The following is a 21136-nucleotide window of genomic DNA, read 5'->3' as shown; positions in this document are numbered from 1 at the left end:
GAACCGTCCTCCTGGGGTTTTCTTCTTTTCTCCTGGGCTCCAGGGGCCTGTAGTTTCCTGTCTACTCAACTCCTCTACTTGGCTGTCGAAAAGGTGTCTCAAGCCTGACGCTCATTCCCCGGGCCTTCTCCAGCTCAGATTCAGCAGGTGCCCGGCTCATACGACCGCGCTCCGCGGAGATTCCTCTCCCCACAGCAGTTCAAGTGCACGCTGCCTCTGCCTGAAACCTGACCCGAATCCGCCGGCTCCTCTGCGTCTTCCCTGCTGTCATCCTGTCTGAGCTCCCACAACGCTCACCTGACCTCCTTGCCAGGCTTTATTATTTTTGCTTTATTTTATTTTTACACTCTTGTCCCACCACAATCACTTCTCTGCTTGACTTCCAAAGAGAATGTTTAAGAATGTAAGTTAGACCATGTTCAGAATGCTCCAATTACTTCTGACAAGCCTGGGAGGTTCTTACCCCTTCCCGCTTCTAGACAGTCACCTCCACATTCTGCCACCCACGCTGGCCCCCCTGCTACACCCCCAACACACGCACACACGCCCCTCCACACACAAGTGGCACGCTCCCGCCACAGGGCCTTTGCACACGCTGTTTCCAGCCTATCAAGCTCCACCCCCCCATTTTCATAAGACTCCCTCTCATATCTTTCAGGTATCTGTTCAAACTTTATCACCTACTCGAAGAAGCTTTCTCTGTCCACCCTTCCTAGAACAGCACCTGCCCTCACCGGCCACCCGATTCTCTCCCCCTGCTCTGCGTTTCTCCCTAGTGCTTATCTACACCATCATCTTGTATATTCCTCTGCTTCTCACTTGCCTCCCTCATCAGAATGAGGCCCTCCAAAAGGGCCTGGGCCGAGTCTGTGTCATTCACAATTGCAGCCACAGCACCTGGCACAGAAGAACCACGTGGAGTATTTGCAGATGACTCTTAGGGTTGCTCAGATGCAACAGTGAAAGCATTCAAGTCAGGAAAACAAACACCAGGTTACAACACTTATTCACAGACAAATGCAACCAGCTATTCCAAACGATAAGATTGTGCGAGTAGCTAGAAAAAAATAAATGCCTTGCAGAAAAACATAAGGAGCTCCCCCGTCTCCCATGCTTTAACCCCAAATCTGTCTGGTTTTCGTACTTTTTTTGCGGTTCGCAGGCCTCTCACTGTTGTGGCCTCTCCCGCTGCGGAGCGCAGGCTCCAGACGCGCAGGCTCAGCGGCCATGGCTCACGGGCCCAGCCGCTCCGCGGCACGTGGGATCTTCCCGGACCGGGGCACGAACCCGTGTCCCCTGCATCGGCAGGCGGACTCTCAACCACTGCGCCACCAAGGAAGCTCTGGTTTTTGTACTTTTGAAAAGGGGGTCACAGTGACTAAATCAGGTCACTTACTGAAAAAGGAAAAGTTAATTCATTTTTACAAGGAGAGAAATAGAACATGGTCAAATCCCAGTACCCAGTACCTGCTACCCAGTGGACAGATGTGATGGGCATTTGTGTACCAAGGATGTGGGGGTGAAGGTGCAGGACTTAAAATTCTCATGTGACATAAAAAAACACATTTAAAATCGATACAGTGACTACAGGGCAGTGTAAGTTACTATTTATAAATATGGAGGTAACTAAACCGTGAGCTTGTATTACTACGGAAAAAAAGTAAACATACTTTTCAAAAGCATATGCATCCATACCCCACATGAACACCCCAGTAAATCCCAAATGAACCAAGGATTTAAACTAGAAGAAAGTCCTGGAAGAAAACTTTGAAGCACTCCTTCATAACAGGGCTCCTTTATAACCTTGGAACAGGGAAGGGCTTTGACTTATAATCCAAAGGCATCAAAGAAAAGATAAAAATAAAAAACTCCTATGTGGCAAAAACCAACACACCGTCATAAGCAAAGACAAACAACCAGCCGGGGAAACCATCTGCATCTCGAATCACCAGCATCATCTCTCTCACGCACCAAAAGCGCCAAGATGAGATTTCTAAACACCCAGTAAGAAAAAGATGGGCAAAGGAGTCGAAAAGGCACGTCACACGGAAAGGAACACAAACAGGATTTTAGGGCATACTCAGCCTCATTCACAACAAAATGCACCTTGAAACTAAATTCAGGGACCTCCCTGGTGGTCCACTGGTTAAGACGCCACGCTTCCAGTGCAGGGGGTGCGGGTTCCATCCCTGGTGGGGGAACTAAGATCCCCCATGCCGCGCAGCATGGCCAAAACCATTTTAAAAAACTAAATGCGGATGCCGCTTTTCACCTATTAGGATGGGCAAAAATCCAACGGTCTGACAGCATGCTCTGTGGGCCAGGCCGTAACGATGAGAGAAGCCAGTCCAGCTCCCACGGAGGGAGAGTGGCAGTTTCTATCCAGAGCACAAATGCAGGCACCCTCTGACCCAGTGATCATATATGTGAGACTTACTCAGATGAAGCCATCTATGCACGTGCACATTAAAATGTACAGCATTGTTGTAACTGCAAAGCACTGCGACTGACACCCCCATGTTCATCCTTGTGGGGTGACTTTGTGCCCCAGTTTGCCTGGGACAGTTTACACCTCTGCTCCAGTGTAATTAGTAACAGACACCCCCACGTGCACTCTTGGAAGGGTCCTGGTTTGTACGACACATCATCCAGCCACCCCACCCCTCCCCAGGGGAGCAGATACATAATTTATGCTACCCTCATGCAGTGGAACACCAGACAGCAGAAACAAAAAGTGAGAATGCTCTCTTTGTATTGATGGCAAAATGTCTCCATGATACATCATTAGGGGAAAACAAAACAAAAAGCAAAATGCAGAAGATGTGCCTAGCCTGACACCTTTCAGGTTAAAAAGATGGAGAGCATATGATATTCACACCTGCTTGTATAACACACTCAGGAAGGATACACAAAATAACTGATAACACGGTTACCAGTGAGATTGTGTATGGGGAGAGGAAGGGAGGGGAGAGGAGGGGAGGGGAGGGGAGAGGAGGGGAGGGGAGAGGAGGGGAGGGGAGGGGAGAGGAGGGGAGGGGAGAGGAGGGGAGGGGAGGGATGACTGAGCAGACAAGGGACTTTTCACTGTATATCTTTTCATAATTTTTACATTTTTGAGCCAAGTAAAAATAAGTTTTTGAACCTATTCAAAGAATTAAACTTTAAGATGAAAAAGTGTATACATTGTCACAGAAGCTTCTAGGTGCCTACACAATGTTGATTCTTCCCCTCCCTAACTTTTAGCCAGCTTCACTGCTATTCACCTAAAAGACTACTTTTCCTGGCCTCCTGTGAAGCTAGGCGTGGCCACGAGACTAAATTCTGCCCAATGAAATATAAGTGAAAATGTTAAATGGGTCTTCTAGGAAGACTTAAAAGGGACAGGGCACTCTTCCTCTATCCTGCCACCTGGAATACAGTTGTGATGACTGGAACTCTGGCAGCCATCTTAGCTCATGAGGACAAATGCCACTTCCTCGGGGATGTCAGAGTGGAAAGGGGTCTGGGTCCTTGAGGATTTGATGACTCTAGCATACCAGCCTTGGACTTTCAACCTCTGGACTTCTTTCTCTTTTTGGTGAGAAATAAGTAGTTTCTTACCTAAGATAGTATTGCTCAGGTCTCTCTATCCCTTACAGGTTAACCCAATCCTAAATGATCCATAAGTGTACCAATAAAATACCAAAAGGAGGTTAATTCTGGTAACCCATTTTTTGATGTGATGCCCAGAGCTTTGTATTGTCTTTGTACTTTTTGGTATTTTCTGTACTGAACATGTATTTTAATAACAACTGTGACTTTAAAACAACATTTACACTACTGCAGGAAACACATCTTCCGGCTTCTGGTTTCATCGTCAGAGACTTTCACTTTCAAAGGCGGCAATGCTGCCGCTGCTGAGGGTACCATCTCCCACAGCCACTCAGAGCAGCAGAGACCTCACCACATCTCTGCTCTTGTGCAGCAAGCTTGGAGCCGCAAGTTAAGGAAGAGCGCCTGCTGCTTTAGACCGTGAACAGGCGGGAGGAGATGCCTGGGTCCAGGTCCGATCCAGATTTGCCAAATCCCCAGGCTCCACGAGTCTGCTCTCTGCTGGGAGACAGTTTTCCATTGTCTGAAGTAGGGGAGGAATCCTCCATGGGCTGGGGACACAGACAATGAAACGCAGGTGGGTTCCAGCTGACTCAACCTGGAGGATGGGAAGGCCAGCAAATGTTCTTGGAATTCAGCCTGGTTCCTCACACAGAGGAGAACCTTTCCAGAAACGTGTAGAAAGGGGCTCCAAGGAGGCTGGTGACCACCATGCTCCCTGGTTTTCTATTCCCAGATGCCTGCAGTTACACAATTTGTGACTCACCTTTATGGCCAGTTTTGTGCTTCTCCAGCTGGACTCGCGCCGCCCCGAAGCTGGACTCACTCCCCGGACTCGCAGGCAGGCCTGTGGGCTCTCGACACCACGGGACATGGCTTTAGGATGAGGTGATGAACCTTGCTGGCACGTTGATGTTACTCAAAGGTTTTTTTAGGGGAAAAGTCACCATCTTTATATGAAACTCACTGATATGCTGTGGAGGGAATGTAGAATTCTCAACATTTTTAAGACTTCAAATAAAAAATATAGGCCCTCAAAAAAAAGATCCCTAAAAAAGTCATAGTGCACAGCTTCAAACTTGTCTTGAGACCCTGAGGGGCATGAGCTGGTCTAGGAGATAAGGTCTAACACCCTGGCTTACAGGACTGCAAGCTCAGACTGGTTGAAAATATCCCTGGCCCTGTAATACATCGGATCTCGTCATCTGAACAAATGAAGACGCGGCTCTGCCCTGGGGAGCTGAGTGCCCTGCGGCAGGAAGGTGGTGGTGCTTGGCCGCTGGCCAAGACCCCACGGCCACAGACCCTTCGGGCAGCTCAGAGCCACCCAGGCTGAGTCACGAGACACCACCAGGAGCATGGGCTGTGGGTCAGCCCCACCGGGAGCAGACTCAGCACACGCGAGCTGTGCTTCGTCCAGAGAGGGGCCCAGGCCCACAGACCGGGAACCTCCCCGCTGGACCCCAAGCCACGGAGGGATGACTGGCAACGGCTGAGGCACTGGCCATCCACCAAATGTCCACGCGTCCGTGTGTGTGGGCGCGCACGCACGTACGCGGGCTGAGCCGCTGACACGGCTTTGGGTCATCACATGGGGAGCCTGGTATCTTCTGGGTGCAGCATCACGCGGCAACTGACGGCCCAGCAGAGGAAGTGGCTGGCGGCCACCGTCCTGGCCCCGGGCCTGTCACACCCTCATCCCAGGCTGTGCTGTCCTGGGAAGACGGAGTCCCCCAGGAGGGAAAGGCCAGCGCGTGGGGCCTCCGTGGGAGGAGGGGAGGTGGAGAGGCTTCTCCTCTGTCCTCTCCTGTGGGCAGGGCTGGTCCCCAAAGGCACCATGAAGGATGGCCTCCGAGTGGTGCCCGAAGACAACACGTCACCTGACGAATCGCTCGCTCAGCGTCCTGGTGTCAGCACACACCAGCATCCCCGGTCTGTTAAAGTTCGTGTTCACTCTGCCTCCGCGATCTCGGTATAACCTCTCCTGCCCCCCACCCCCAGTGGGCACGTCCAAGCAGCTCTGCAGCACCCCGTGAGGCCCTGGAGGGCGGGGCCCCCGGGGAACCGCAGTCACAGCAAGGGGCCGTGCAGGGGAGGGGGCCAAGGGGCGTCAGGACCCAGTCCTTTCTGGTGACCCCCGGCAGTTGCAGTGGGGACCACGGCCCAGTGAGGAACAGGGACGCGAAGATGCCAGTTTGGAAACAGACTGAATGGAAGCCTGGCATTTTGAGAAAACAGTAACAATAAATGTCACTGGGACAAATTCATAGTCAGACAGAAACAAAATATATTTATTAGAAATATTACAGAGCCATACATCGCACGCGTCCACGTTCACAGTTACACACGCCTCTATTGCGTCCTGACAGCGCTGGGCACGGTCTGTGCTCTTGGCAGAAATGAGGCCACAAACGCACTGCTGCATTCCACTCATGCAGTCGAAGTTACTGAGCTATTCGGGACACCACAGGTTTAGCCCAACTCTAACCTGGGTCGGAGAAGTGAAACCCGCAGTGATGCCAGGCACACGCGATATTAAAAATCCTTTATAAAAAGGTTGCTGGGTCCTGTCCTTTGCTGCACGTCACTGGTCAGCTCCTTTCAAATGGCCCTCGAGCTCTGGGCTGGGAAGAACTAGGGCTGGATTTGGCAAAGGGGCTTGTATCTGACGACCGAGACCTCTGTCCCCAGGCAGCGCGGTGCCTGTCCCCTCAGCGGGGACGTGGGGGGCGACTGGGAAAGCAGCCTGTGGGTCTGGGGACCGTGACGCCAGGTGTGAGCCGCTCAGGATCCTCTGGGTGGAATCAACAAAAGCTATAAAACAACAGCTGGGTGAAGAAGGAAAACCAAAGACCGTCGTCGTTTCTGAAGTGAGGAGGGACAGAATGGGAGGTGGGTGAATTTGCCTGGTTGCCCAGACACCGAGCCCTGGGGCAGGGCCCGTGGGGCCACCATCAGCTGCGAGACGACTCAACGCAAAGAACCACGGACTTCTCTTCATGTCTTTAAAAATACAACAAACAGAACCCCTCCACTCTTGGGGGGTCTTGCATTCTGCATCTATCTTGTGTATAAAAATAATACATTTTTTGGAAAAAGGATCTGTAGAACCACCAAATAATTTTAAGTGACAAAGTACTGGCTGAAGGAAGCTGGGAAGTAACACGGATACTGTGACCTCTGAAAACCTCAGGACAGAAAACTGGGGAGGATGCGGTTTGCTGACAGTAAACACCGTGTGTTCTCAAGTGTTCCACACTCACCTTGTGCTCCGAGCTCCCCAGTTAAAACCTGACCTACGCGACGGCCCCCCTGCACCCCGCCCCGACCCTGCAGTGCTGAAAGGCCTGAGCCGGCACCCCCGGGCCCCGCAGGGCCAGACCTGCCCCAACGCCACCCTTGTCCCTGCGGGCAGGACACAGGTGCCCTGTGCCCTAAGGGTGCTCTTGCTGCAAAGCAGTCAGGCAACCTCTTTGCGTTATAAAAACAAATTGCACATGGCCTCCTCTCCTCTTTTTAGCCTAAAGGCGGCAGCAGCCCCAGCACGGGGGGAGGGGAAACAGCAACACCTCCACCGCAGAGGCTCCGTGCCGATTCCGAACCCCCTCAGTGATCACTGAAGACAGGACACCGCAGCGCCCAGGCCCCTCCCACACGGAGCCTCGCGGTGACCCCAGGCTGCACACAGCCAGCAGCGTCCCAACCCCACTCCTGGGGAAGCAAGCAAGGCAGGGTCGGGGGACGAGGAGACACCGGGAGTATCTTTCAGCGGACCGCCCCTCAGGAAGGCGAGAGCTACACCTGTCCGGGTGGTGCCTCCAGCTTCCACGTGAAGACAAATCATCACGGCCACCGTCACCAGACTCTCTCCTTTCAGTGCTTCTCGGGGACTTTGAAAATATACAGAACGCAACCCTGGTCCCCTTCCCAGTACTCTGACTCCACGCTGGGGCAGGTGAGGAGTGTGTGTTTTCAACGAGCCCCCTGCAGAAGGACCCCAGCCAGCAGCCTCGGCAGCCTGAGGTGGAGGGACGGGCGCCGTGTGGGACCCGGATGCCTCCTCCAAGGCGGACGGGAGGGAGGGCCGAGCTCAGCCGCCCCCAGGACAGGGACCGATGGGGCCCCGGCTACGAACAAGGGCTCCTACCAGCCTGCAGGGAGTACCGCGCCAGCTGCCCTGGGCTCTGGGGCCGTGGGAAGGACCCTGGCCGACGGGCGCTGATGTAAGCAGCAGCTGTGGGACCCCCTGGGCCAGGGGGAACCTCGCTTGCTACGTAATGTTCCTTTATTTGCCCGGGTGATTACCTGCACCTGCACCTCCCAGGCGGAGGGCGGCTCTGGAGAGGGCTCTGCTGCCGCTTAGGGTCACTGCAGGCTCTAGGGAAACTGAGTTGCCTCCTTCAGCTGTACCCCAGCCGGCTCTGCCTGCCCCCAGGGCGTCCTTTGCCGTGCAAATGCAGGCGGCCTGGGGAAGGGCTAAAACCAGAGCCAGAGTTGAAATACTGTTTACATCGCCGTCTGCCCAGCATCCCAAGAAGTACACGTCCTCCAGCTGTTTGTGCAAAAGCACGAGGACCCCGGCCAGCACAGGCCAGTGCCTTCTGTCTGAGCGACTTTGTCAGGTTCCGTGCGGGGCAAACGTGTGGGTGTGGATGGGGCGTGAATACGTGCAGGACACTCGGAGCAGGTGACAGTCACGGAGGCTTCCCGTCTGCCGCTGCTGAGCACGGGGTCCTGGTGTGACTGCGTCCCAGACACACATCCTCCTGTCCCTCCCAGGGACACCTAGCAAACTACCCAGGGGCTCCTTTACATCTCAAGTTTGATCTTCCACCCAAAGAATCAAATAAGGGACAGGAGACCTAAAGGTGGTGAAGTCCTTACTGAGGACGCCAGTCTTTTCCCCAGGACGCAGGGCGCTCGTGTGTTTCAGGGCTGCTTGAGAGCAAACTTTCTCTTTTTGTGTTTTGTTGGGCATTTCTCTTTTGGAGGGGTCTGGGAGGTGTCAAGTGGCGAGTTGTTACAGAGGCAGAAGCCAGCATCTGTAGTAGAGACGGTGGGGTTTGGAAGTGCTGTTTGTCGTGAGATTCAGGGCAGCTCCAGTGAACACACCGCTGGGCTCCCGCGGAGAAGGGGGCCCAAGAGAGCGTGTCCCCCCTCCACTTACGGGCCATGTGCGTCGGCGTTCAAGGTGGGCATGGTGGACCTGGCTGTTTCTTGTGTGTGTGCTGGCCCTGGGCAAGCTGGGCGGTGGACGGAGCAGGGACGAGCAGCAAGCACTGACTCCAGACTTACGTCTCGAAGTACTTGTAGATCTGGGCCACGTATTGCATCACGCTCTGCCAGTCGGGCCGGTCTGTGTGCAGCATCTCACTGAGCTCCTGCGGGAGAGGGCAGAGGTCATAGGGGGCCACAGGCCTTCCCATGCAGCCGGCAGGTACAGGCAACACCCAGCCGGTGCTAAAGGTGCTTAGTGAAAAGAAAAGCTTTTCCTTCCCGTTTGTTCAAGAGATGCTGTCCCTTTTAGGAAACATGAGACTTGACCTCCCGCCTCTCCCATCTTTTAACAACATGACAATGAACATTAAAAGAAGTTTTGAACTAAAAATAAGAATTGCCCTATGATCCAGCAATCCCACTCCTGGGCATATGTCTGGACAAAACCATAATTCGGAAAGACCCATGCACCCCAATGTTCACTGCAACACTATTCACAACAGCCAAGACATGGACACAACCTAAATGTCCATCAACAGAGGAACGGACAAAGAAGATGCGGTACATATATACGACGGAAGACTACTCGGCCATAAAACAAGAATGAAATAATGCCACTGGGAGCAACATGGATGCAGCCAGAGATTACCATACTACGTGAAGTGAGTCAGACAGAGAAAGACAAATACCATATGGTATCACTTACATGTGGAACCTAAAATATGACACAGAGCTTCCCTGGTGGTGCAGTGGTTGAGAATCTGCCTGTTAATGCAGGGGACACGGGTTCGAGCCCTGGTCTGGGAGGATCCCACATGCCGCGGAGCAACTAGGCCCGTGAGCCACAACTACTGAGCCTGCGCACCTGGAGCCTGTGCTCCGCAAGAAGAGAGGCCGCGATAGTGAGAGGCCCGCGCACCGCGATGAAGAGTGGCCCCCGCTTGCCACAACTAGAGAAAGCCCTCACACAGAAACAAAGACCCAACACAGCAAAAATAAATAAAAATTAATAAACTCCTACCCCCAACATCTAAAATATGACACAAATGAATCTATATAGAAAATAGAAATGGACTCACAGACAGAGAACAGACTTGTGGTTGCCAAGGAGGAGGGGGTTGGGATCAGCAGATGCAAACTATTACATATAGAATGGATATAAGGTCCTACTGTAGAGCACAGGGAACTATGTTCAATATCCTGTGATAAACCATAGTGGAAAAGACTATGAAAAAGAATATATATGTATATAACTGAGTCACTTTGCTGTACAGCAGAAATTCACACATTGTAAATCAACTAGACTTCAATATAACAAAAGTTTTGAAAAGAGTCACCGCGATTCCATTATTGTAAAAGGATTCCCACCTCTCCAAGCTACCTCTGAACGCACACCTGTGTCCCACACGCTCTGTCACTGTGTGCCCCGTGCTTTGACACTTTTCATACACAATTTCCCGCACACCTGTGCTGTGTCATTTTAGCAGATGTGCACTGTCCAGGGGAATGACTATCCCCTGTCCTCTCAGTGCATGGCATGTGACTGTGGTCCCTTCTTCACCACACAGACTTTGCAACGAGCATCTCCTCTGTGCGGTACTGCTTCCTTCTGTTGGATTCGTGCCACAAAAGTCCTGAACTGATTGAAAGCTGTTTTACCAGAATTAAGGGTCACCATTCCATGTTTTATTGTTGTTTCCCCCTCACTTTGTTGGCAATGAGCAGGCAGAGGCCGAGGCCGGGAGTGGCGGCAGGCAGGACGGCACTCCGTCTGTTGCTTGGCCAAGGCCTTCCTGAAATTCATGGTGCTGAACGTATCTAATAATTCACTTTGGGGCTGAACGTGGATTCTTTTGTGGTCACAGGAGAGCACTAGGGAAGGTCCTGGCGTAAAGCCAGAAGCAGAGATGCAGTGGAAAAGCAGGCTGAACTTACCACATCTGCTCCTGGGCGGGGTCAGAACTGGCTGAGGCCTGGAACCAGCCGTTTAGCTTCTGTTTCAACATCTGAATATATTTTACTGATTTTGCTCCCTGGTTATGTGAAGAAATCAGCACAGCATTGGTCATGGGAAAGGGGTGGAAAAGAAATGCGTGGAACATTCCACACAGATGTACCTAGAACAATCTGAAAAGGAAAACAAAGTGTTTTCCAGAGATGCTGGAGGGACGGCAAACCTCCCTCCAAGGGGGGCAAGGACGCGTCTTCCTGCTTAGAGACGATTTCGGAAGTCTGATCAATATTCACTGTTTTACTCACAGTATCCGATAGGCCTGAACCTAACAATAATTAAATTTTAAAATATTTTGGTACATGGTTAACGTGACATCTGAACGTGTTTGAAGAAATCATTTAGCACTCTTCAGGAGAAGAGAGGGTACGCCGCATCAATAAAAATCTGGTTAATTCTTCCAAACAGTTCAGGAAGAAATAATACCAATTCTACACAATCTCTTCCAGGAAACAGAAGAGAAGGGAACACCTCCTCACTCATTCTGTGAAACCAGCGCCAATACTAATACCAAAACCAGACAAAGACATTACAAAAAAAAAACTACCAACTTCTCACTTGAACATAGACACAATAATCCTTAATAAATATTATCAACTGAATCATGATCAAGTGGGGTTCATCTCCGGAAAGCAAGGCTGCTTCAACATCCATAAATCAATCAATGTTATTTATACTAACAGACTAATAAGAAAAACCATATGGTCATATCAATAGATGCAGAAAAAGCATTATACAAAATTCAATAACTATTCAAAATAAAGGTTCTCAAAATACCAGAAATAGAAGGGTATTTCCTTTACCTAATAAAGAACATATACAAAACCCAAGGGCTGACATCATACTTAATAGTGAGAAACTGAGCACTTCCCCGCTAAGATCAGCAAAAAAGAACAAGGTGAGGATGTCTTCTCTCACCTCTCCTAGTCAGCACTGTACTGGAAGTTCTAGCCAGTGCACTAAGGCAAGAAAGAGAAACAAAAGGCATACAGATTAGAAAGAACTAAACTGTCTTTATTTGCAGATGACATGACTGTCTATGCAGAAAACTCCAAAGAGTCTACCAGAAAAACCTCTTGGAACTAATATGCAAGTTTAGCCAAGTCTCAGGACACAAAATCAACAACTTTCCTACATGCCAGCAATGAACAATGGCATATGAAAAAAAAAGAAAAAAAAAACCCAACCATTTAAAATGGCACCCAAAAAAATCTATATGCAGAAAACTATAAAACACCACATGCAGAAAATTACAACATACTGATGAAAGAAATCAAGAAGCTCTAAATAAATGGAGAGATGTTCTAGGTTCATAGCTTGGAGATGGAGTATTGTTAAAATGGCAATTCCTCCCATCTGATCTACAGATACAATGCAACCCCAATCAAAATCCCAGCAAGCTGTTTTTGGGGGTAGATAGCGACAAACTGATTCTAAAATTTACAAAGGCAAAGGTACCGGAATAGCCAAAACAATTCTGAAGAGAAGAATAAAGTTGGGAGACTTGATGTCACAATTTCTAAAGCTCTACTGATCAAGGCAGAGTGGTGCTGGTCAAGGGGCAGACACTTGGGGCATGTTATGCGTATTCTACCACAATAAAAATAATTGATAAAAAGAAAAACGATAGGGCTTCTTGTCCTCAGGGGTCTTGGTGCGGATGGAGATAAGCTCTATAATCAGAGAAAGTAGAATATAACACGCATGTGCTCCACAGACTATGAATAAATTGTGCTTTCAGAGCCCAGGTGGGCATGGCTGCCCAGAGGCAGGGTCACGGAGGGGTGAGACGTGGGCTCTAGAGACAGCTGGCCTCCTTGACCCTTGTCTTTGCTACTCACTGGCCATGTGCCCTTTCATGGTACCGCACTGTCTCAGTGTCCCACCCACAAGGAGCATCTACGTCGCAGATGTAGGGCCAATGAGTCAACACATGGAAAATGCCTGGCACAGAGTAAACATGCTCATAGTAAGTGAATTAATTGTCTAAGTAGCCTCTATAAAGTTTATGCTACAGATCAGGTCCAGTTATGCCTAAGGAATCATTCTGATATCCCCGTAAAATCCTGAGTTGTAATGACCTCCCTTCCCAGGTGACCTGAGGACCTTAGGCTGTGTGAGGAAGTGACCGTTCTGGTGGACACACTGGCTCACCCAGCAAGCCACACCCTCACAGACCATATGACCTAGTGCGGGCGTGCCCACCTCAGCAGGTATGAACACATCAACCCTCGGAGGGCACACATGCTGGCTGCTTTTACGGCAGTGGCAACAGTATCACACATATTCTCTCTCCTATTCTTCCTGTGAGGAGTTGTTCCACCTGTGATGTGGGGTGTTAAACTTCTATATTACACCGTGGCTGGGAAGGAATGCATTCTAAAATTTGGGGAACACTGTAGGGTTTTCACTTGTAAAAAATCTCATCCTTGCTAACAATGGTAAACCCAGAAACCTATATTTGCTAGAATATAAACATACAAGGGAATTTTTTTTCCTGACTAACCTAATAACAGAATTTGACCAAGGACTTGGGATTATTACTGCTGTCAGTTCTGATTGGGTGTATTTTTAAAATGTCATGTGTAATTAAATATGTTATTTTTCAATCCATCTCACGATACTGTAAAGCAAATTTAATAATGTAGGAAGCTTCTATTTTCTTGATGGCATAAACGGGTTAAACTGCTCACAAACATTCCTAAATGGTTCTGAGATTCATCATGATGTTTGTCAGGAGTTCCTCAGAGACATCTCTACAAATGAAACTGCTGGCTCTGACCGTTAGTTCAACAAGATGATCTCATTTGCTCCCCAGCTTTCACTACAGTAGTACGTGAGATGAAAAAGAGGAAAAAATGTTAAATTTAAAAGGCAAATATTAACTGTAACACCACAAAGAAAACCGTATTCTGTGTATAATATCATCTTCTAACAAGTTCTCATGGTGTCTTTGATTCCTTATGTAAATTATCTGTGGTCACTTGTTAGCTGTTTAGTGTTTCAGAAGATAAATCAGGTTTCTGCTATGCCGTCTTGGCCAGACATTAAGTCCCCTCACTCCTTTTTAGATTCTCTAGACTTGTATTTACACAACAGGGACACCTGTTTCTTAAAGGTTCAGTGGAATTTGGGCTTACTGGGATTTTTTTGTTTGTGTGTGTGTGACTATATTTAAAACAATGAATTTCACTTCTTTAATAAAGGTTAAAGTTCTACTTCTTTCTAAGTTTTGGAGAAATATTTACATTTACTTTTTTTTTTTTTTTTTTTTTTTTGCAGTACGCGGGCCTCTCACTGTTGTGGCCTCTCCCGTTGCGGAGCACAGGCTCTGGACGCGCAGGCTCAGCCGCCATGGCTCACGGGCCCAGCCGCTTCGCAGCATGTGGCATCTTCCTGGACCGGGGCACGAACCTGTGTCCCCTGCATCGGCAGGTGGACTCTCAACCACTGCGCCACCAGGGAAGCCCTAATATTTTTAAAATTACATTTTATTCAGATTTCTAGGTGCCTTGAACAAGAGGGTTTTAATGATATTTCAGTCTAGAACTGAAATTTATCCACAGTGAAATCTTCACTGAAAACACTCTAAATCACATGTGGTCAGACCAACTGGATAATTTTCATTAGGAATCATGAGTAACATATCTTCAGCAGATGGATTTCACTGTTGTGTAAAAATTATTTAGTAGATAGTATAAAGTTCTTCCTCATATGATTAGAACAAAGTATCACAAGGACACGAAGGAGGATACTTACCAGGCTGGGTTTGATGCCTACACTTTCAGCTGCTTCAAATGCCAACAAGAGATTTCTTTTCTAGGTTAAAAAGACAAAGACAATGAAATTATCAACTAAAAATATATAGATTTTGCTAGGAAAAAACACCAACTGACATTCCTATAAAGATTACCTACTGTTTATAAAACACTTAAGTTTTGAAGTCAAATATGCAACCAATGATCTTAGTTTACGGGGAAAAAAAGATTAACAGATTACCGTTGTCACTAAAAATGACATTATTGATTGATTCGTGACCATCAAAGATACATTTTTGTTAATTCGGTTATTTATTTATTTTTTTGCTTTGTCAAGATTTATGACATACACATTATGTTGGGTATCAAGTTGTTTAATCATGGTGTTATACCAAAAAAATTATCAAAGGAATATGTGCACATCGTTAAACATAGTCATATGAAAAACTGTTGTTCCCTCAATCCTGGTCCTCGGGAGAAGACCTTTTTGTTTCTCTCTTTAATTCCGGTGATGATCTCCTCCATATCCCTGTAACTGCTCACAACACCGTTGCTTGATTTCCGAAACAGAGGCATTGCCTTCTAACTTCTTCCCAAGATAAATGAGGACTTAGGTGCCTTTCTCTTCCCTGCATTATACTCACGTAGCTCACGTTTGTGCCTGTGTTAGTTATGTCTGTGACTTGGACCATTTTCCTTAAACCTCCATTTCTCGTCCCATCAATTGCAGACAGCAGTTCCCGACTCCACTTTGGATGATAAGGAAGACGTCCCCTTGCCTTTCATCCACCTTGTCAAGTTTTAAACTGTTAAAAGCTGATAGAATTTGCTTCCTTTTCTTCAACCACACTTAAGTGTTCAGCACCCTCTTAACAGAACGACTCTGAAGGCTGAACACAGTAAGCGGTGTTTACACAGCAGCTGAGATCGGATTCCTCTCCCCAGTTCCACAGTCATGATGCTGTGCCCCTCAAAACATTTCTTCCAAATGATTTTCTTCTTTGTAACTCGACCAACGGCTCAAATCCACACCACGTTTCAGTGTGCTGCAGACCTGGACTTTGACTGTCCTCAAGTCCGTTTGTTTTCAGTTCTGCTTGTTGGGATTTTTCTTGCTGGGAGAAGAACGGTGCCTCCTCTCATCTTCTGGTTTCTTATCTTTCTGGCTATGGATTACAATCCATGATATTCTCTTTGTACCAAACTGACTTTCTGTTCTAATATGTTCTGTTCTCTCATTGCCCCCCTTTATTAGACCCCCAAGCTCTTAATCGTATCATTATTCTATGAAACCCTTCAGCCCTGGAGTCCTCCAGAACCTGTCCGGGAGACAGGCTCTCAGATAGCTCTGAAGGGATTGTTCCGAATAGGTCAGGGAGAAGCCAGAATACATAGGAGTTTTGCAAAAACAAACCAGGTAGTTGAATATCAAAAGATTTCTGCTAATTAAAGAACAAAACAAACTTCTCAAGCTAATGAGTTTAGCACTTTTCTATGCATGGGAATATGCAAGAGTCTGGGCTCACTGAAATCGTTTCTCTGAAATGCACCTTAACTATCTAGGGCCCGTATCCTGCTTTTTTCCTCCATCCTGGATCCTCGCAGGTTACATGGTCGGGGCGGGGGCAGTGGCTGAGGGCTTGATGGCCGCAACGTCCTTTGTTTACTGATATGGCAGGCGACACTTTTTGTCCACAAACCTCATGTCAGTTTTTGGATAATACCTCTGTTCTTTTTTAAAATTTTTTTAATCTATCTATCTATCTATCTATGGCTGCGCCCTGCAGCTTGCGGGATATTAGTTTTCCGAGCAGGGATGGAACCCACACCCTCCGCAGTGAAAGCTCAGAGTCCTAACCACTGGACCGCCAGGGAATTCCCTTGAGAACCACATTCTACTAGAGCACATTCTTAGTTTCCCTCTTAAAGAAAGGCTGTGGGAGAGATACATTTTCTGGATGCATTCATATACGAAATTTTCTCTTTTCTGCCATCTCACTTGGTTAATAATCTGGCTGGATACAGAACTCTAGGTTGAAAATCATTTCCCCTAGAACTTTAGAGGCTCCACGTCACTTAGCCCTCGTTTGTTGCTCCTGTTTTGAGACCCTTTCTGGCTGCTCTCTGATGCTTCTTCATCTGGATGAATTTAAGAATCATTTGGTCACGCCTCCTCCCATAATTCATTTGAAGTCATTCAGATTATATGAAACTTTAATTAAATTGGTAAAGTAAGTATAATTGAGAGACGAATGTTTCCCTATGTATTCACATTTTCTGTTGCTCAGCAGAATTTTGTAATTTTATGCATTTAGATTTTCTACAGAATTTTATACATTTCCCCACTTCCCCTTTCCGTCCTTTCCGGCACATCTGGTGCCTGAAGATTAAGGGGTCCGCTGGATACTGAGGCAAACTCTCTGTACTAGGTACCAGGTCACGGGAAACACTAGAACACGGCAAAAAACTTTTCTTCTGGTCTGTGGTCGGGGCCTTGGAAAGCCGTTGACCTGTGGTCGTCTTGCCCAAGCCGCCGGCCCCCTTCCTCCATATTAAAGGTAATTAATGGGGATGGACTGAGCGGAAACTTTAACACTGCTCTCCGTCCTGCTGAGAGGGGAGCTGTCCAGTGGCCCCTGGCTTCCTTTACTTTAGCCCCAGCCAGCAGCAGGAAGCTCCTACTCTGGTGCTAATGAGGCCTTTGTCCTTATCTTAAAGTCCTTTGGGTTCATTCTGGGGGAGGAAAGGAGTCTGTAAGCCAATGGTTTTTAGGCTACCATTACTCCAGACATTAAGATACAAACATTTTTTTACGGGTTTTGGTATACAATGCCAAACAGCTTTGTAAATATTAACACAGTTTTCAGTTCCAGCAACAGTGTTTAAGGGCCCATTTTCTCCCACCTTTACTTGCACAGAATGCTACGATTTTCAAAAGTCTCTGCCAAATGTGACAGGCTAAAAATAATATTTTGTTTTAACTTGTATTCTTTGATTACCAGTAAGGTCTAAGGAAAAGGCATTTCTAAACCTCAGGTTTTATACAGAATTCCCCCCCCCGCCCCCCAAGACCCTTTATCCTGATTCTAATGAAACTGCTGGTGTTTTCTAAGCAGAAATTGAACAAAGAAGAAATAGTCGAAAAATTGTCGGAAAACACTCTGAAATTGCATATGGTATGACATGGACCATTATAGGGAGAGGTGGTTTCCGGTGCATGAAAATGGCTTTTATTGGTTTTGGTGGCAGCAGGACATTAGTGATGAAGCATCTTGATCCTAATTCTCTCATTAGAACACCGTCACGGCCACTGTGGGGAGGCCAGAGGGGAGACAGACGCAGAGAGTGTGCCGGGCCAGGACCTTCCAGCCCCTGGACAGTGGAAGCCCCCAGCCATGGGGACTCTGCTGACAGCTGGCCCTGCAGTGGGGATCTCGCCTGAAACTGACGGGACTGAGGAGCCCCAGCCCAGAATTTCCCCCTCACATCAGTACTTCGTTTCAGACACCAACATAAAGACGGTCCATCCTATCACCTGAATCTGAGGACCTCAGCGGGAGTTTCAACAGGAGGACAGAGGAATACGCTTTTTCCTGAAAAAACACCAAACTTTCCACTGACTGTAACTCACATCCCGTGCTTGTAAATCTGTTTAACGTCTCAGGAGACATCCTTATTAATGTTATCAGAAATTCCCTACCTAATACCAATGTCACACTTCCACTGAGGAAGGAGGAACAGCTTCATGACTTCTGAACGTTCTGGACTGTCGAGAGCTAGACCGTACAATTTTTAGATTCTGATTTTAATGGGTTTTTACAGATATTACCGGCCTCTCTTGGTGCCCTTTTTGATGTATGTTGCTCAGCAAAAAACCCGAGAAGCACCCAGCACTGACAGCTCCCCAGATCCGGGCTCCGGGTGAGGGCTGGACTCCACGCGCCCTGATGAGGTCAAGGGCATACTTTTCATTCAAATTAGCTCGTCCCCTTTGAAGCCCAACTTCGAATAGGCCCCTTCTAGGAAGGCTTCCCTGCCTGAATCCCTCTCTCTCCACCAGCAAGATACTCCCAGGCTGAGTCTCACACACATGCTCAGTTTTAAACTGTAATGATTTGACTTGCCTGTGTTGACACACTGTTTCTGAGAACCGTCATCAGTAACTCTGATAGATATGAGTTTCTCTCCCCATCCTGAAGGCAAAGCTCCTCAAGGGCAGTGGCTAAACTGTCCCTCCACCCAGAGCGCCTCTACATGGGGGCATTTAGGAAGCAGGAGGCTGGCTGGTCCTTTGGGGAGGCTGTGAAGCCATATGATCTTTTTTTTTTTTTTTTTTTTTGGCCACACTGTGTGACACGTGGGATCTTAGTTCCCTGACCAGGGATTGAATCCACATCCGCTGAAGTGGAAGTGAGTAATCTTAACTGCTGGACCGCCAGGGAAGTCCCACCACATGATCTTAAAATGAAAACTCTGGCCACCTGGAGCTGAGTCCTTCATCTCCTCACAGACCTGAAGCCTTCCATGGTCCGACGGCGTGCTCCCCAGTGACAGTGTTCTGGACTGGGGAGAAGGAAGGCAACCCCACGTGTAGGAACCACGGGCCCCTGGACCACAAGGACAAGAGAGTGACTGAGCCGTGATGCCTGGCTGTTCTGCAGGTTTCCAGATCCAGGCAGCCAGCCGCACATTGCGGGAATCATCGGCGTCCAGGGAGACGCTGCGGTTTCCGTCATCGGGAAGCAATCACGATCCCAAGTGTGAAAACAAACACTTTTAGGCCCATTATTTTCCAACACGTCCGTACTGACTGGAGGGCCCACGACTGCAGGCAAAAACGTCACACTCTGAGGATGTATCTGCATTAGGCATCGACCAGACCTCCCCATCGGCAGGAATGCCTGCTCAACCGCAAGGAGCACCATTCTCCCGGCACCAGCGAGACACTCCCTAGGAGACAACCTTCCTTCTTAGTCTTGCCAGGGGCCGTGATGCCCCATGACCCGCAGCAGACCTGGATCATGTTAACCATTTAATGCACAGCTCTCTGTCTCAAAATCCTATGTAACTGTGCTTTGACCTCTAAAGGGTGGAACAGTTCTTGGAACTTTCTCAGAAGCTGTTCCCGGGTTATAATCCTCCACTTGGCTCCAAGAAAAATTTCTATCTCTTTGTTAGATCAGCTGATTAATTTTTTTGTCAGCAGTGCCCGGGCTGCGTGGACCCCAGCACTCCACGTGCCCCCGCTGGTCTCCTCCGTGGCAGTACCTTCTGGTCCTTCCGCGGCGACACCCTCCTCTGTCCTGACAGGTGTGGAGTCCTCAAAGCTTGTTCCTTGGTCTTCTCCCTGTGCCTCTGTGAAGCTGTGATTTATAATAAGAAATGCACCTTTGCTCTGTCCTGGTTCCTGGCACAGAGCTCCTAAAACCTTTGCAATTTTCTATGTAGGAGCCACGGGGGCATATTTTGTTACAATATTTGGTTTCTGTCCTCGGTTCCAGAAACAGCTTCGGAGCAATAAAGGTGAAACAGGTGTCTTTTGTTTTTTGGCTGCATTGGGTCTTCGTTGCTGCACGCGGCCTTTATCTAGTAGCGGCGCGCGGGGGCTCCTCTTCGTTGCGGTGCGCGGGCTTCTCATTGCGGTGGCTTCTCTTGTTGCGAAGCACGGGCTCTAGGCACGCGGACTTCAGTAGCGGTGGCTCGCGGGCTCAGCAGTTGTGGCTCATGGGCTCTAGAGCGCAGGCTCAGTAGTTGTGGAGCACGGGCTTAGTTGCTCCGCGGCATGTGGGATCTTCCCGGACCAGGGCTCGAACCCATGTCCCCTGCATTGGCAGGTGGATTCTTAACCACTGCACCACGAGGGAAGCCCGAAACAGGTGTCTTTTGTTACTCATAACAAACCCCTTCCAACAACACCAGCGTTTATGTTAATGAGGCAATTTTTTTTAAACCCCTGGATGACTGAAGGATGGGGATGGTTGCCAGGGGAACCAACCACGGGATTAGAGGGTTGGAACTTTCTGTCCCACGCCCTGACCTGCAGGGGTGGGAGAGGGGCTGGAGGTTGAATCAATCACCAAAGGACAATGATTTAATCAATCATGCCTCTAATAATGAAGCCACCAGAAAAACCCAAAGGACAGGGTTCAGAAAGCTTCTGGGTGGGTAAATGCATCGATGTGTGGGAGGGTGGCACGCCCCAAACTCCAGGGGACAGAAGGTCCTGTGCTCGGGACCCTCCCGGACCTCGCTCTATGCATCTCCTCATCTGGCTGCTCATCCGTATCCTTTAATATCCTTTGTAACAAACCAGTAACCTCGTAAGTCAGCTGTTTTCCTGAGTTCTCTGAGCTGCTCTAGCAAATTAACTGAACCCGAGGAGGGGGTCCTGGGAACCTCTGATCTACAGCCGGTCGGTTGGAAACACAGGTGACAACCTGGACTTGTGACAGGTGTCTGAAGGGGGTGGGCAGTTGTGGAGGACTGAGCCCGTAACCTGTGGGACCTGACGCCGTCTGCAAGTGGGCAGTGTCAGAACTGAGTTAACTGCATGACACAC

At 48.6% G+C, this 21136-nt stretch overlaps 1 protein-coding gene across 1 annotated transcript in view; it reads right to left on the bottom strand.

Annotated features, from left to right (window-relative positions):
- Nucleotides 1–5858: 5858 nt before the first annotated feature.
- SPECC1 (sperm antigen with calponin homology and coiled-coil domains 1) overlaps nt 5859–21136 on the bottom strand; it is a 206620-nt gene continuing 191342 nt past the window's right edge. The window contains exons 14-15 of the mRNA XM_089900267.1: nt 14579–14638; nt 5859–8972 (exon numbers count right to left, since the gene is read on the bottom strand). Coding sequence (XP_089756393.1) covers nt 8883–8972; nt 14579–14638 — 150 coding nt within the window. The 3' untranslated portion in view covers nt 5859–8882. The remainder of the gene's footprint in view (nt 8973–14578; nt 14639–21136) is intronic.

Source organism: Delphinapterus leucas, chromosome 19 (genome assembly GCF_059928025.1).
Source record: "Delphinapterus leucas isolate spDelLeu-1000000601 "Yukka" chromosome 19, BTC_Dleu_Yukka2, whole genome shotgun sequence".
NCBI classification, from domain to species: domain Eukaryota; kingdom Metazoa; phylum Chordata; class Mammalia; order Artiodactyla; family Monodontidae; genus Delphinapterus; species Delphinapterus leucas.
This window is presented reverse-complemented; position numbering and strand designations above follow the sequence as displayed.